The 15664-nt window shown below is 38.1% G+C and overlaps 2 protein-coding genes across 3 annotated transcripts; one reads left to right on the plus strand and one right to left on the minus strand.

Annotated features, from left to right (window-relative positions):
- Positions 1-1639: 1639 nt before the first annotated feature.
- LOC118752046 (carotenoid isomerooxygenase-like) lies at positions 1640-8854 on the plus strand. Of its 2 annotated transcripts, none has more exons than XM_036486896.1 (7): positions 1640-1858; positions 6444-6844; positions 6953-7060; positions 7137-7390; positions 7478-8233; positions 8294-8355; positions 8447-8854. In XM_036486896.1, exons 1-7 carry the CDS (start codon positions 1814-1816, stop codon positions 8720-8722), a joined length of 1902 nt encoding a protein of 633 aa, XP_036342789.1. In that variant the 5' UTR covers positions 1640-1813; the 3' UTR covers positions 8723-8854. The 2 variants fall into 2 exon arrangements, with proteins under 2 accessions (XP_036342789.1, XP_036342788.1); XM_036486895.1 differs by lacking the exon at positions 1640-1858 and adding an exon at positions 5150-5548.
- A 13-nt stretch (positions 8855-8867) lies between these two features.
- LOC118752047 (adenosine deaminase 2-like) lies at positions 8868-15453 on the minus strand. Its single transcript, XM_036486898.1, has 8 exons — positions 15264-15453; positions 12227-12351; positions 11809-12169; positions 11565-11734; positions 11293-11474; positions 11090-11226; positions 9083-9440; positions 8868-9007 (listed from the first exon to the last, which is right to left on the minus strand). The coding sequence occupies exons 1-8, from the start codon at positions 15334-15336 to the stop codon at positions 8908-8910; spliced, it is 1506 nt and encodes a 501-aa protein (XP_036342791.1). The 5' UTR covers positions 15337-15453; the 3' UTR covers positions 8868-8907.
- Between the last annotated feature and the right edge of the window lie 211 nt (positions 15454-15664).

The following is a 15664-nucleotide window of genomic DNA, read 5'->3' on the forward strand; positions in this document are numbered from 1 at the left end:
GGACCAATTTGAGAATACCTCAAAAATTCTTTTTTTTATGAATAAAATAGTTTTTTTAAAGTAATTTTTTTAGATGGCCTCAGATGACTAAACAGTTTACGCTAATAAATTTACATGAAAGTATTAAAAAAATGTTTGAACGGAATTATAAAAATAACTGAGAGGAGAATATTTATTCCGACAACCAAGCAGCTAACAGGATTCTTGGCTCCTTGACGGTGCGTTCAAGAACGGTGAAAGAGTGCCTGACTTCCTTATCGACCGCATCGGATTACTTCGATGTTAAGCTTGTGCTTGGGTTTCAGGTCACGACGAAATCGCTGGAAACTGCATGACCGGCAAGACAGGGAACCCTTGAGGAATTACTTCCGGATAGAGGTCTGGCAGCTTTGGAATGCAAGGTGGAAACATCTTATTGGCCACGTGTAGACCCTAGATCTGGGGAGCTCTTGAGACTAAGCAAGTTACATCTCACGCTATTGGTGGGAGTGCTAACTGCTCGTTGCGCAATAGGTAAGCATGCCATATGGCTGAACATCATCGATGACACTTACTGCACCAGCCGCATGGAGGATGATGAGGTGGAATCATTCCAACCACTGCTGCTCTGGTGCCCTGCCGCTGCGAGCCTAAAACGTAAGCACCTTGGGTCGCATTTTTTTCACACTCCTGATGAGCTTTCGCGAATGGACATCAGTCGCTTGAAGAGCTTCGTTGTGAGCATGGAGCGTTTCTCTTACAAGAATCCATAGGTGTCGTCATTCTCCCTTACCTTTCCCCTCGCATATTTGGAAAAAACCCTACCTACATATGTACATATGTACGTGCAAGGGTAAATACATACTTAGGTACATGTCAATTACTACTCTTCCGCTTACTAAGTTGCTATCATTTTTAGTTGGTGTATCAAATACATATCTACAAATATACATATCTTTCGCTACGTGCACATATGTACATACATAAATGCTATGAAGCCCCTTAAGTTTCTTTCTTAAATTTTTTAATATATCATACACAAACATACATACATATGTATTCGCACATATGTAGCTGCACCTTCCAACTCAGACAGAAATGTTTTGAATAGATTTAACTATCTCAACAAAAAGTTATCGAAATTAATTTCACTTTCAGTGAAATACTTTGCTTTTTGAATAAAAATCACATTTGATTTCCTCAAAAAAAAAATAAATAAATAAATTGAACCTACGAGTATCACGAATAGCCTTGGTTTGGTGACAAGACAAACATTTGCCGGTCAATGTTCTTCCTGCTTTGATTGCGACAAATTGCAGCATACGAACACATCTGAGTGGTTTCAAATTTCGGAATTAATGCGGGCATTCACCACTTAGCCGCACCATTCATAAATTACGAAGTACTCAGTGGTGCGGCACCGCAACAAAGCCAGTGGTGGTGGGCGGTTGCGCCAGCTGCTTAAGTTTTTGCTTTGGTTTCTGTGCGGTTGTATGTCCTATGCACATATTGACTACTTAAGGTATTATATTTTGCCAAACATACACGTACATACACCTGATTTTATAATTTACACTTGCCGCTGACCGGCTTCTCTGCTACGCTGTCTGATATTTATGACCATTTGTGGCGGAAAGTATTTACATTTCTATTAGTTGTCATTTTTATTTCGAGCGCAACGCTTCGTCTAGGAATTGAATTACCTGCTGGCAAAGTTGTGAATTTTTCCTGTCGTGGCAGCAGTTATACTACATAATTATCCTTGATTTTTTTGTTGTAAATTGTTTTTTGTTTTCAAAGTCGCGCTACGATAATCGAAATCCAACTAACGATTATGGCCGAAGGCGTTATAAGGACTTTTATACGAGATTTTTTTGCGGTTTGTTAAAATTTTTGCTTAATTTTGAATTTTTATTTCATCAGTTTATGCAATTTTTGAGTTGTACTGTAAATTTTTTTTTGGAAAACTTTTGCATTAAATTTAGAAACCTTGAAATAGAAAATTTTTGTTGCGAACGATAATGATTCAAAAAGTCTGCGATCAAAATGTAATTTTTCAGAAATCTGAAAAGAAAATCATACTGAAGTTTCTGAGGATTATATTTCAAGAAAAAAAGGAGTTGCGAATGCAAGTAAAATAAGGCGTAATGAAACTTTTTGGGATGCAAAGAAAAGGAACAATTTGTATTGTTATGGCTTGAGTGAAATATTTCTCTCAAATTTTAAATTTATTCAAGAATCAAGTAAATATACTTTGTATGTACATACATACATACATATATGAGACTGCGTTAAATAAAACGAGTATTTTGTTTGATCCCATATGAAAATTTCCTTGTTGGTCGCAAAAAAGTAAGAAAAATCTGCAGTATCCTGATTTTCGCCTGAAAAAAAAATTCAACCGAAAATTTTTCATCCGCCCATATTAAAACCATGGAAACTATTAAAAGTGAAAAGTGAACCCGTTCGGGAAAAATGATTTTTTTCGCATTAAACTCTCAAGAAGAATCACAAAAAATATTTTTTCATTATTTCTGTTGGTTGAAAAAGTACTTGTTTTTGCTGTAAATATTCTTGAAGAAATAAATATTCTAGCATTTTTTTTGCTAACTGCAAACTGTTTTAAGAAATTTTCACTTTTAAACTTGCTCCTCATTTTACGAAAATTCAATGGGCTACAAGTTATTGATTTTATTTCTTGCGTATATTTAATTGTAAAAAAATAGCGGAAAAAGATTTTTTCATTGGAAATGCCGTCAACCGATTTCGATAATTCTGCATCGGAAAGGTAGTGTCTCAGAGGTGGTCCTATACCAATCTGGTTAAAATCCGATCAGTGGATCATGATATATATATATATATATATAAATTACTTGTTTACTGATCATGTTATGTCCGAAAATTTACATCACTGCTTTTAACAGAAAATAACAGTGTTTTAGCCAAGCTCAACGAGTACAAATTACAGTTTTTTTCGAAATTTCCGATTTGAACGAATAAATTAAAATTTTTGGGCGTGTGTGAATCGTTAACAAAGTTCTGTGCGTAAAGCTGGTGAATTATATTTTTACTATGGTGAGACAGTTTTGCCAATCTGCTGTGTGAAATTAAATCTTTTTTGACAGCAGTAAATTTTTGACAACTGCAGATTTATGCGGACACAAATATCATAAATAAAAGTGAAATGAATATTTTTTTTGAAGACATCTACCATCATTGATTGCAATTCATCAACTTAAGCTTTTGAAACATTAAAAAAATATATTTACTCGAAATATTTAATATAGTGTAGTAGAAACTCGATTTCCTTTTTATTGTTTTCGCTTAGATTTGCGGCAGAAAATTTATACACATCAACAATATTTAAGATTGTCAAAATTTTCTATGCATTTGTCAAAAATTTCACCTCATACTTGCCCAAAATTGAGTCGCCGCGAACTTTGTTACCGATTCACACACAATAATGAAACAAGAAATAAACTAAAAGTTCTAGCACCCTCTGTCTCGGTCTCTCCCCTTTGTGTGACAACATCAAGGCGCACGCCACAAGTCGGAGGATACAATAACATACCATACAATAACGTATTTGTAAACCGCATTTTATTATTGTCATTAAAGACTAGCTAATATCCGACGTGCTTCACTGCTCCATGAAAGTATTTTTGTGTTGTTGGATACCCGTATTGTAATATTTCATTTATTTTAACAATTTAATTAAATATAATTTTTCAAACAGGTGGCAACCACTCTCAAAAATATTTTCCGCAGTAAACTTGCCTAAACCTCTTCAGTTTGATACCTATATTGCAATATTTTATTTATCGTATCAATTAAATTAAAATTGCGTCAGAAAATAACAAATTAATCAGCTGTTTGCAACATCTTGCTGGTTTTGCATTTTCGCACTTTCTTGCATATTACTCTCATTGGGAGTAGCAGTATTGGCTTACTCTCCGAAATTTGGTTACTGGCAAGTTACTGAACATTTTTTTGCTGATGAATACAAAAACACAACTTCTACGTTCTTTGCTACGATATCTGCCGACGAGTTTGATGTCTACATAGACTAGTTTTTGCATATTCTATAGAGCGTGTCAGACGTGGTAATATTTTCAACTTTTCTTTCCCCGATTCGCTGTCAAATTGAGAAAGAGAAATTTCATTTCGATGTGTGAATAGCCAGAAAGACCTTTCTGTCACATTTTGGAGATAAGTTTCACAAATAAAAGCTGCAACCTGCAATTCGCTTTTCGAAAATAAAAAAACCTAATTTGACAGACACTTTACATACATACATGCCAAGGTGTGACTGCTCATGTATCTGCCTTCTGAAATTTCTCAGGCTGTCAATTTTCGAAATATATTGCATTGTCACGTCTGACAGGCTCTTATGTCTGGACAAACAAGATTCTGAAATGATAAAAGCTTGGTAAAAATCAAGAATGTGTCCGCTTTTAGGAGATACCCGCTTATTAGAGCATCCGTCTATGAGAGCTTTCACTGATATGACTGTAAATTATGGCTTCGAGTTAAAAGTAGTAAGTTACTTTGTCATAGCTATTTAAAAGTGCGCTATTTATCGAAACCCCGCAAAAAAAACTGACTACAAGTTGATTATGTTTTACCAATTGATAATCTTTTTACGCAGGGTATGCACATACACGAATGAATGTACATATGAAAGTAAATACATACGTATACATCCATATATGTATGTAGATATGTATGCAAAAGCCTCGCATTTCGCTTTTGAGTGTCATGTTGGTACAGTGTCAAGAGCAAGGACGACCAATACACTCGAAGAGAACACGAGTACCACACCACCAACGCCGCATATATGTAATCCTGCAAAAACAGTTTACTTTTGTAGATGCATACATGTGCACAAGCTTTTGTTGTGCTTGGAATGTACATATGTACATACATACGTATTTGCTTGGCATGTGAAAGAGCGTATCCTTGCCGGCTGAGCAAAAATGCAATGCCCTTGAAATCAAACTTGTGGCAATGCTCTCAACTACGGCGACGCGCCAGCAGAAAGCTTTTTTGGCTCTACCACGCCACGTGTACTTGAGAACAAAGTCGCTAATAATTTTCCCAAATACATACATACATACATATGTATATGAATGTACGACGACTATCGGCTAATAAATACCAGCCTTAGGCAGCTAAGTAAATATTTTTGGTTTAGTTAATGCATATCTGTTGCCGTGAAAGCTTAAGGAATTCAAAAACAATGCATATTAGCCGTGGCTTAAGTCGTTCAAATGCTTACATTCAAATATATTCAAGTGCAAATAATCCGGCTTTACTTAGATTTCATATGTAAACTGAAGCCATACCAAATTACAGTGGCCAAATCGCGGCTGGGTGGTGGCGGCAGTGCCTCATTTGCCACTGGCATGAACAGTTGTCTTTTGTTTGTGTGCTTTTTTTTGTTTACTGTTGCCAAATTTTCGTACAATTGCGTTTGTGAAGTGAAATATCTACATAAATGTATTTATTTGAGATTCTTTGCCTAGTGAGGTATATTTATCTGCGTATACAGGCGTGGTTTCTGCCAAAGGTGCTAAGATGTTCAGCAATAATAAGAGTCGATATATTAAAGTCAGTGGCGGATCCAAAACCCCCCAAAACCCCCCCCGCTGGATCCGCCACTGATTAAAGTTCATTATCATGGTATATAAGAAATGTGGATGTAGAAAGTAATTGTAGATTTTTTTGCGTTTTTAGGATTTCTCTCTGACGTCGGGATTTCTTTAAGGACTTTGAAATTTCAAATACATAATTAATGCAAACAATTATTGAAAAAATGCAGTGCAATGTAGACTAACAACATAGGTAAATTTTTTCATGCAGAAGGACGAAAAAGTATTGAAAATAACCTGTTCTTCTTAAATATATAGTTAGTAGTAGAATATATATATTAGTTTGAGTTAATTTTTCTTAACTCTTTTGAACTGTAAAAACCGAAAAATTGGACTAAAAACTCCTTTCTCATTGCTCAGCTAGTAGCTGCGGTCCTTTGTATTTCCATGATGAGTTTTACGCCTGCATGGTCGATTTGTCACAGGTATAGACAATTTGGAGTGTATTTATTATTCTTTGTCTGGCCACACACCGGTAATCGTACAGAAATTGCTTTGATATCCAGCCGTCTTCAAGGGCGGGCATTTAGGCGCGTTATAAGATATTTCTCTTTTCAGCAGCTTTTGCTTGGAATTCTTAATTCAGGTTTGCCAAGCTTAGCCGTGAAAAGGATTGCTGGTACAGTTGCGATTATCCTTGACTTCTCGAAGAATTGTTAAATTGTTAAGGTTTATCCTGATACATAGTAGGAGTTGATCATCCCCAGAAACCTATGGAAAACCCTTATTTAGATTAGTTAATCACCTCGCCATAAGATCGAAAATATTTTAACAGAAATAAATATAATGTACGACTTCAATGCCATTCCTCAGATAAAATACAATCCCAAAACACATGATCCCGAATCGGTGCGAATTGATGGCAGCGGACGTTGTTACCCCAATTGCGCCTCAGATGTCTGGCTGCGGTCGTGCGAAGAAGAGATTGTGGAACCCATCGAAGGCCACATTAGCGGTCACATTCCCACATGGTTGAATGGCAGTTTGCTGCGCAATGGTCCTGGAAATTGGAAGGTGGGCGAAATGACATTCCAACATTTGTTCGATTGCTCAGCTTTGGTGCACCGATTTGCTATAAAAAATGGGCGGGTCACATATCAGAATCGTTTTGTTCAGACTGAAACATTGAAGAAGAATCGAGCTGCGCAGCGGATAGTTGTGACAGAATTTGGTACAGCGTCGGTACCGGATCCATGTCACTCGATATTCGATAGGTAAGTTAAGGCGGCAGACGCATTGGGCAGATGTTTTACATATGTACATAGCTTTAGACCAAATATGTTGATCTGTTATGCCATACTGAAAATCTTTTCACTTCCCAGAGTATCTGCAATATTTCGACCTGACAGCGGTTCCGACAACTCCATGATATCCATTTATCCATTCGGCGATGAGTACTATACATTTGCAGAAACGCCCATGATACACAGGTACTTTGCCTTTTAAATTTATTTTTAACCAGTCGAAGCCTTTTTGAACTTTCTCAATGTTACTCCACTTGTACAGAATCAATCCGCGCACACTCGCCACCGAGGGCCGCATCTGCGTGACTGATTATGCGGGTGTGGTAAACCACACCTCACATCCGCATGTGCTGCCCAATGGCACGGTGTATAATCTCGGCATGGCCGCCACCAAATCAGGACCTGCCTATAATATTATTTGCTTTCCACATGGCGAGCAAATGTTTGAGGATGCTCATATCGTGGGTGCGATTTCTTGTCGTTGGAAGCTGCATCCTGGTTATATGCACACATTCGGTGGGTGGCGCATGCGTATAAAATGATATAATTTACATACATATATACTAAGTAGTTGACACTTGCCAACAAATTCTAATTTCACAGGCATTACGGAGCATTACTTCGTTATCGTTGAGCAGCCACTGTCTGTTTCGTTGACGGAATTCGTCAAAGCCACTGTATCCAATGAGCAACTCGCCTCGTGTCTCAAATGGTTCGAGGATAAGCCAACGCTGTTCCATTTAATGGATCGCAAAACTGGTAAAGTACGCTACACTTTTCAATCGGAAGCTTTCTTCTATCTACACATCATCAATCAGTATGAGGAAGACAACCACGTAGTGATCGACATATGCTGCTATAAGGATCCGGAAATGATCAATTGCATGTACTTAGAGTCCATTGTGAATATGCAATCGAATCCGAACTATGCGTCACATTTTCGTGGACGCCCATTGCGGTTTGTGCTGCCCTTGGGCGCTGAGAATGCCGATGTGACGGTGTTCAAAGAGCGGCCAACCAATCAGCGGCGTGTGGCGAAATCCTTCTCGCTTTCGGGCATAAGTACGCGCCTGCAGCCGCCACCGAAGATGAAGCACTCCGAGTCGAATTACGAGGATGTAACAAAAATGGCTCTAAAAAAACTGGAGGAAGAGGAGATGCTAGAGTACAGCGTTGGTGCTGACGAAAGAGAGCAGGCGAAAGAGAGAGTCGACGGTGAAACAATGATCAATTTAGTCACATTAGAGTATAGCACGGCAGAGGCGTATCAGCTGAGTAATCGAAGCATACTTGTGCGACCAGAGTTGCTTTGCGATTGGGGTTGCGAGACACCGCGTTTCCACTACGACAAGTTTTTGGGTAGGTTTAATGGTTTCGTGCCTGTGTGGGTTTCATTGCTTATTTGAATTGATTTTTTAGGTAAAAAATACCGCTACTTTTATGCAATTAGTTCAGATGTGGATGCTGAAAATCCAGGAACTGTAAGTATTTCATTTCATAGTTTCCGCGTCTACATTCAGAGCTTACATAATATACTTTTATGTACTTTTATATTTCCCTATCTGCGCACAGCTCGTCAAAGTCGATGTGGAAGCGAAAACCATAGAAAAGTGGTGCGAACCGAATTGTTACCCCAGCGAGCCGATATTTGTGGCCGCGCCAAATGGCCAAGACGAAGATGATGGTGTGGTGTTGGCCTCTATGGTTTGGGGTGGCTTGAATGAGAACTCCGTGGGACTGCTGGTGTTGTGCGCCAAAACATGGACTGAGCTGGGACGCTGCGAATTTCATACCAGTGGGCCAGTGCCAAAATGCCTGCACGGCTGGTTTGCGCCCGGTGTGGTGTAAATTACCCAAACAATGAAAGTTATTCACAATGGCACGGAGAGCAAGCTATTTTGGCTAGGCATTCCGTTTAAGTGAAATTAGTAGGGTTTTTATTAAACCAATACGCGTCTTAAATATATATGTAGTTTTAAATAAAATACTGCTTTGATAAATATAACTTATCTACTTAGTTAATAAATATTAATTTAAAATTTCAAGTTAATCACATTATAAATGAATTCTTCCCATTTCTTCTGGAAGACGCGATTAATTTTGCGACGCTCCTCAGACGTTAAGATGGCATACCTATTTAGTATAAAGAAGATAAAAACGTATATCATTTCATTTTAGTGAATTATTTAGTCCCATACGAGTGCATACTTTATTGAATTCAAAGCGAGCTGTTTGAGAAACCGCAAATCCGCCTCAGCTGGCGCCAGCGCCATGAAGGTGTAGTAGAAATCGTAGCTCAAACCTTTTGAATTCCACATGCCCGGGTAATCGGCCGTTATGACAATCGGAAAGTTTTCGGCTATAAGAAATGTAGCCGGGTGGTTGCGCAAATCCCACACAAGACCCATTACCTGATTCGAAATCGGACTAACTTCGATGGCAATGTTACGTTTCTTGACGGTTGACCAAATGTTTGGGTGCTTTGGCAGTGCATAACCATGGCCAATGCGTTTAGTGTTGAGCAGTAGTGCGTCCATGAGATTCCAATCGGTTTTGCCAAACCAATCTAAATGGAATGAAAGGAAATGCTTAATAATTATTGTGAGAATTTCTGCAAGGAAGAAAGTGATAATTGATAAAATACGAATTGATATACGAAGTTATGGTAAAATCAATTTGCCATGCAGGAGTGAAGCGAACACAGAACACCGAATATTATCGCTTTCGTTATCGGCATTAGCAGCGTGGCTGATACTTGCCTACACATTATCGATATTTTTATTATGATTCTTGCCGTAGATGTCCTTAGTTTCTATTAGGTTTATCTGGTTACTGGTAGTACTACCAGCAAACCCCCTCCAACAATGTAGCCCTTTGCAATACCACAAGGATCGACAGCCCCGAGTCTTCTATAAAACCAATTCTTAAAGTCAACAAACTTGAGCTGTTGCCGTGTGCTTGCCGCTTCGTTTAGATCATTCAAAAATCCTGCATCCAAAAATTATTGCGTCTTGCAACAGCTTCAAGCTCGTTTTCATTAAGACCGCTTCTACATAAGCACGAGTCCCATACTGTTTGTCTTCGTATACATATGGGGAATGCCAAATCTTTCTCCACCTGGTCTTTCCTTTGCCTACATTCGTACGTTACGACCCAACACAGGCGTAAAAGCCTCGAAATGTTCCGTAAAATCTTTCTCTCGAATACTGCAAGGGCCATCTCATAGGACGTTGTCATTTTCGATACTTTTTCATCATATACCAGCATTGACATGATGAGTGACCTGTAGAGTGCGTTCAGGGAAGACTCCATAACGATAGTTATCTATTTTTAACCGATTTCAAAAAGGGAAGAGGTTATCAATTTGTCGGATTATTATTATTTTTGTATGTTACCGCATAACTTTGGACCATGTTAACCGATTTTTCAAAGGAAAGGTGGTAGCTCAGGGGTGGTGCCATTCTAATTTGGTTAAGATCCGATCATTGGATCATGAAGAAATTAACGGTATTCTTAAATTTTTATATGAGAATTGAAGTCGGGTTTGTTTTTTTGTTTAAGAATTACTTGTTTAGTTACAGAAGATCTTGATCTTTCTCTTATACATACCACACATAGCAACGTATAGGTTTGTCCTGTCCGGAAGATTTAGAGGTTGGTAGATTTTTTTTACGCAAAATGATTTTTTTGCACTGTGCGCCATACAGAAGGGCTAACAACTCCTGCTTCATTAAGAGAGTTCCTTTCATACACATGAACGGAAAATATTGTAATCTTTTTATAAACCAGCATCCAACTTGATGTTGGAATTAGAGATGGGGCGAGTCACTAATATTCAATTCCGATTCCGTCCATGCCGATATAGAATTTTTATGTTCTGAACCCACCCATCTTGTCGTCTCTCAGATCTGTTCTCGTGGGTTCCACTAAATAAAATTCGCATGACCTTCAAATTGCTTTTATATAATATACTTGAATAATTTTTTTTCTCGAACATTTTAGTAGATTTTTTAATATTTGGATGTTCCGGCTTTTATTGGGAGTGCCGGAAAAGGATTTTCTCCCTTCCCGAAAGCAAACTTTTAAAGGCCTTGCCGATACCGCCCATCCGGGCATTTTAAAACTGGGGCCGTGGGTTCTGCGGGTACCGATTTTCCGTGCCCATCTTTAGTATACGAGTATCCCTATTGAAATATAGTCTATGCACAAACTTACTAGTCTCGCCCGCGTGAAAGAAAAAGTTGGCAGTTGATGGCATATCTGTTAATTCATTGACGAATTTGTGCAGCGGATCGCCGGCATCTTCCTGCCCAAGCAAATCAAAGCCAATAATAAAATTTGGCTTGGCATCACTGCAAACAAAAAGTTTACCGTAAAAATATTAATCAGTATTTCGAAAGGAGTCTGTATTTACTCACTGCAGTTGCTTAAAAGTTATTAAGTGTTGTGCCATTTCATCCACAGATGCCTCATTGGGCTTTGTATAGATTACCTTGAGTCCCACAAAATCGGGGTGACGCGCCTTGAAGCCCTCAACGATTGCCTCCATTTCATTGGCCACTTCAAGTGCATTGAATGTGCGATTGTTATCGCCATAGAGCTAGCAATATTTTTTTGGATCAAAAGTGCAAATGGGCAAAAATATTAAAAGCTTTAACTCATCTCTCAAACGGCAAATGCTAAAACATACCGGTGTCAGTGGCGTTCTCAATTCTGCATAGAATATATTATCCTCACATAATTCTTCCAGCAATCGTTTGTGATAGTTGCAAAATGTCGGCTGATAATTGTAAAAATTCTCTACACTCTTAAATATACTTTGGAAGCGTTGCCAAATCTTGCGTTTATCCGTAATCATGGCTGCAAAGATTGAAAATAATAATTAAATTAAAACTTTGTGTAAATGTATCTTTATTTTCGCTATTTCCACCTACATTCCGGATGCACCGTGTACATATTAATGTGTTTCTCCAATTGTCGCTCGTAAAGTCGCCGATCCTCAGCATTGATGCGTTCCAAACAAACATTTTGCACTTCGCTGTGGCACTTGCTCTGCTCATAGGTGAATATAAGCAATCCACTCAGATCACGGCAGGTATACAGATTATAGAGGGTAGTTAAATTGCTGATAATCCAACGAGAACTGACCATGCCGGTATTGTGGCCATGCAGCAGCGCCCCCTTGGGTAACTTTTGTATGATGCGAAATACTTCGCTCTGACGTAAATACTGTTTGCCTTGAAAGAAATGCATTGCCGGTGGGAATTTCTCGGGTGTCTTGAAGCCTTCAGCTAACTGTAGACGATTTTGAAATGTTAATTTTAATTGCCTTCATAACATTATTGCGCTCACCTCTGCTCGCTTGGCGTTCATTAATATGCTGTTCGCCTTGTCCTCCGCCGATGTTAGCCAAATATTGCCACCAACTGCAGCGGAGCGTTCAGCATCTATGATTTTGTTGCGGAGTGTGTCATATGCTGTTTGCAAAATGAGAGAAAAAATTGGAATATTTCATTTTAATCAAGGACTAATGAACGATCGGCAAAAGCCACAGCTGTTCTATGGGCTGCTGAATGAATACTGGTAACTTTTAAATATTTTGAAGAATATCATTGTGGTGTTTGTTGTCCCTCGAAAACCAATTAAATCTTGCGCTTTTTCAACTGATCTCTTTGGGAAAAAAAGAAAAATTCGGCATGGCTATTTTACGTGTCTACGACGCTTTAGTTTCCGTGTGAAGTGAACTTTACAGACAGGGTGACTCTCTTCGTGTGATTTCTTTAATCTGATGTTGGAGAAGATAATAAGATCTGCAGAACTGAACGGTTCAATAACAATTTTGTTTACAGGTAACAGGTTTACATTGCCATCATCGGCAAAAATAAACCGCTAAGTCTGTTCCGCATTTTCCAAGTTGGATATGAGAGCATAGCGATTCAAAGAGAAGACGAAGTATCTCCTCTCAGTAGCTGTTAGCAGAGCTATGCCGTTGCGCTGACCCAGAGAAAACATAATTCATACGGCCAGGAATAACCAAAGCTGAATGGATAAAAAAAACCCATGACTATCCAGTTAACAAAGTATATTGGAGCCATACACCCAGCTTATTCCTGACCGAGCATCGACCGAGGATCGGATCTCACCCCCAATTTGAACCTTATATAGAGACACCTTTCTTTACAATCTTCAGAAATTGGATCAGAGGTGGCGTACTGTGACAGACTGTCGTATATCCGAACTTATGTGGCCTATGACGACTTCTCTAGAAGCCGCAGAGACGACGACGAGCGGGAGCACCTTCTTTGTAGATGAGGAGCAGAAATACCATACTAGGAGCATATGAGTTTACATCGTTACGAGAACTATCTGATATAAGTCTCCACAACATAGTCAACTTTATCAACCTCGCAGGTTGGTTCTCACCTGGTAACCTATCTCCTGTCATCAAACAAACAGTTAGCGTATTCGCGCCCTGGCCACCACGGCACAGTTGACAGTTATATGTAATAAGTAGAATTGCATAGTGCAGCTCCGACGCTCCAGCCCTGAAAGTATTCAACTTGTAACCCGCTGGTGGCAGCAGAGGAAGAGGGAGGCCGCCACTGCGATGGAAAGACTACACGTTAAAAAGCCAAACTAAATTTGATCAATAAATAAAATAAAACATTACAAAATGTTGTTAAGTCAAAGAGTCCAACCATCTCTCTCTCAACCATGTCTAAAAGTCGAATTAAATATAATAGGTTACTTAATGAAATATTACAGTATGGCTGCAAAACATTCTTTCCACTAAAAGTACATTATTTTAGAAAATATAAATGACATCAGTTTACTTTCTGGGTACCCGGTCACAACCGATTGCGATTCCACTTGCACCGAATAGGTATGACCGCAGTGTGGGAATGCCGGTTCTGCCTTAAAGATGATGAAACTTCAGAGCATATTCTATGTTACTGTACGCCTTGGTTCAGATTAAGATTGATCCATTTCAAAGCTTCAATGGTCGAACCCTTTGTTTTGTTTACATGTAAAGAATTCGCCCACAAAGGGCCGCTCAGGCTTCATTAGGCAAGCCGAAGGTATCTTGGCAACACTGGGTTAGGGGTACTCCCTTTAACAGAAACAAAAGAACTTTCAGATGGGTGTCTCTTGTTCTGTTACACCTAAGAACTGACTAACTAACTAACTATATGGTATGCGTAATAGCTAGCTACGAAATGAAAGTTTTTTTTTAGCTGAAATGGCCAATTTACTAGAAATTCGACACTTAAAAAAAATACATATTTTTAATACTTTCGATAATAAAATTTATTTTATTTTTTGTTACATTTGAAATCATAACGTTAAACTGAACTTAACGCGGGCGGTACTGCGTTCAAAAGCTAGTAAATCCATAAATGTGTGTGTGCATTGCAAATGTGTGCAATTTAATTTTGCGATTGCATAGAGAAATTTTCACTTTCAGTTTTTGTATATTCATACCCTGCAGAGAAATCGCGAACTAGCGCATCAAATTTCTAGTTCCATATTAGATCTTTATCGGCAAAAATGAACCAGTCCGATAGTAACTAGATCTTCACAAGTTCAAAATCCGCGAAATGTGGTACTTTAAAAAAAAAACTATTTTATTTCAATTTTTTCATTAGAAATCTATATCGAAGGTGACGAATTTAGAACTGGTTCGGAATTATCGAGAACGAAGTGCAGCAGCGGGCAATTTACATTTCCTAGGACATCGCCATGTGAAATTTGCCAGTTGTTTGCATGCAAAAGAGATTTATCGCACACCAGTTAAGAACTGGAGATTTTCCAATCAGGGTAATCATTTGTTTGTGTACATATTTATATATGTCATATGTAAGCAAGTTGTGCATATGTATGTATGTATGTATGTCCATGAGTATCTCTGCCTCTCTGCATGCACTTTACATAAATTTTAAAATAATTCCATTTAGACACTCATGGTCATCGCAATTTTTCAATTTCATAAACATTATTTTTCATGATCGCAGTGACCAAGTTGTAAGATAATGCAATTCCTAAAAATTTAGCGGTTTCTATAACGGTCTGAAAAAATTAATATAATTTTTTTAATTTCACTAGATTTTGGCTTGATATCTGGTAAACTTGTAATATTATTGAAACATATTCGTATAAATTCACAAACTAACTGAGTTATAGCTGGTCAAATGGTCAAAAAAATGTTGTCGAATTTTTTCGATTGAAAATAATATAAAATTTTTTCAATTCTCGAATTTTCGTGGAGGCCTTTAATTTGTAGGTAAGTAAAAATAAAAGGTGTTCCCCATGATGTTTATATTTTAAGGACCACCCTACACCATGCATTTATTTTTCATTGTTTTATCATTTTTAAGCAATTTTCTCTTACATATTTCGGCACATTCGATGACAAAAAGTACGGATAAGCTAATTGTAAGCCATAAAACCGATATTTTGCGCATTTCATATAACTCTTTTTTTTTATTTAAATGTCAGCAGCTTCAGTTGTTAATATTTTTATTTTTTTTTAAGTTCTATTAAATGTATCCTTTAGTGTATATCCTTCAAACCCACTGGCCCAACGACCGCTGTTGACTTTCCTAACCGTTCCGTACCGTTTCACAAATGCAACTGAAGCAGATAGTGCAAATTGCTTACAAAATATGCCCAACAATGCGAATATTTGCGCTAATCCGGCTTTGCAGTCCACCCTCTCCAGCTGTGGCTGTGTGGATAATCCGAGATTGACAATTCAAGAGTAAAAGTAGGTTTCATTTACTTAGGGCGTAC

This window comes from Rhagoletis pomonella, unplaced genomic scaffold, assembly GCF_013731165.1.
Source record: "Rhagoletis pomonella isolate Grant_MI unplaced genomic scaffold, Rhpom_1.0 Rhpom_scaffold_01185, whole genome shotgun sequence".
Classification (NCBI taxonomy): domain Eukaryota; kingdom Metazoa; phylum Arthropoda; class Insecta; order Diptera; family Tephritidae; genus Rhagoletis; species Rhagoletis pomonella.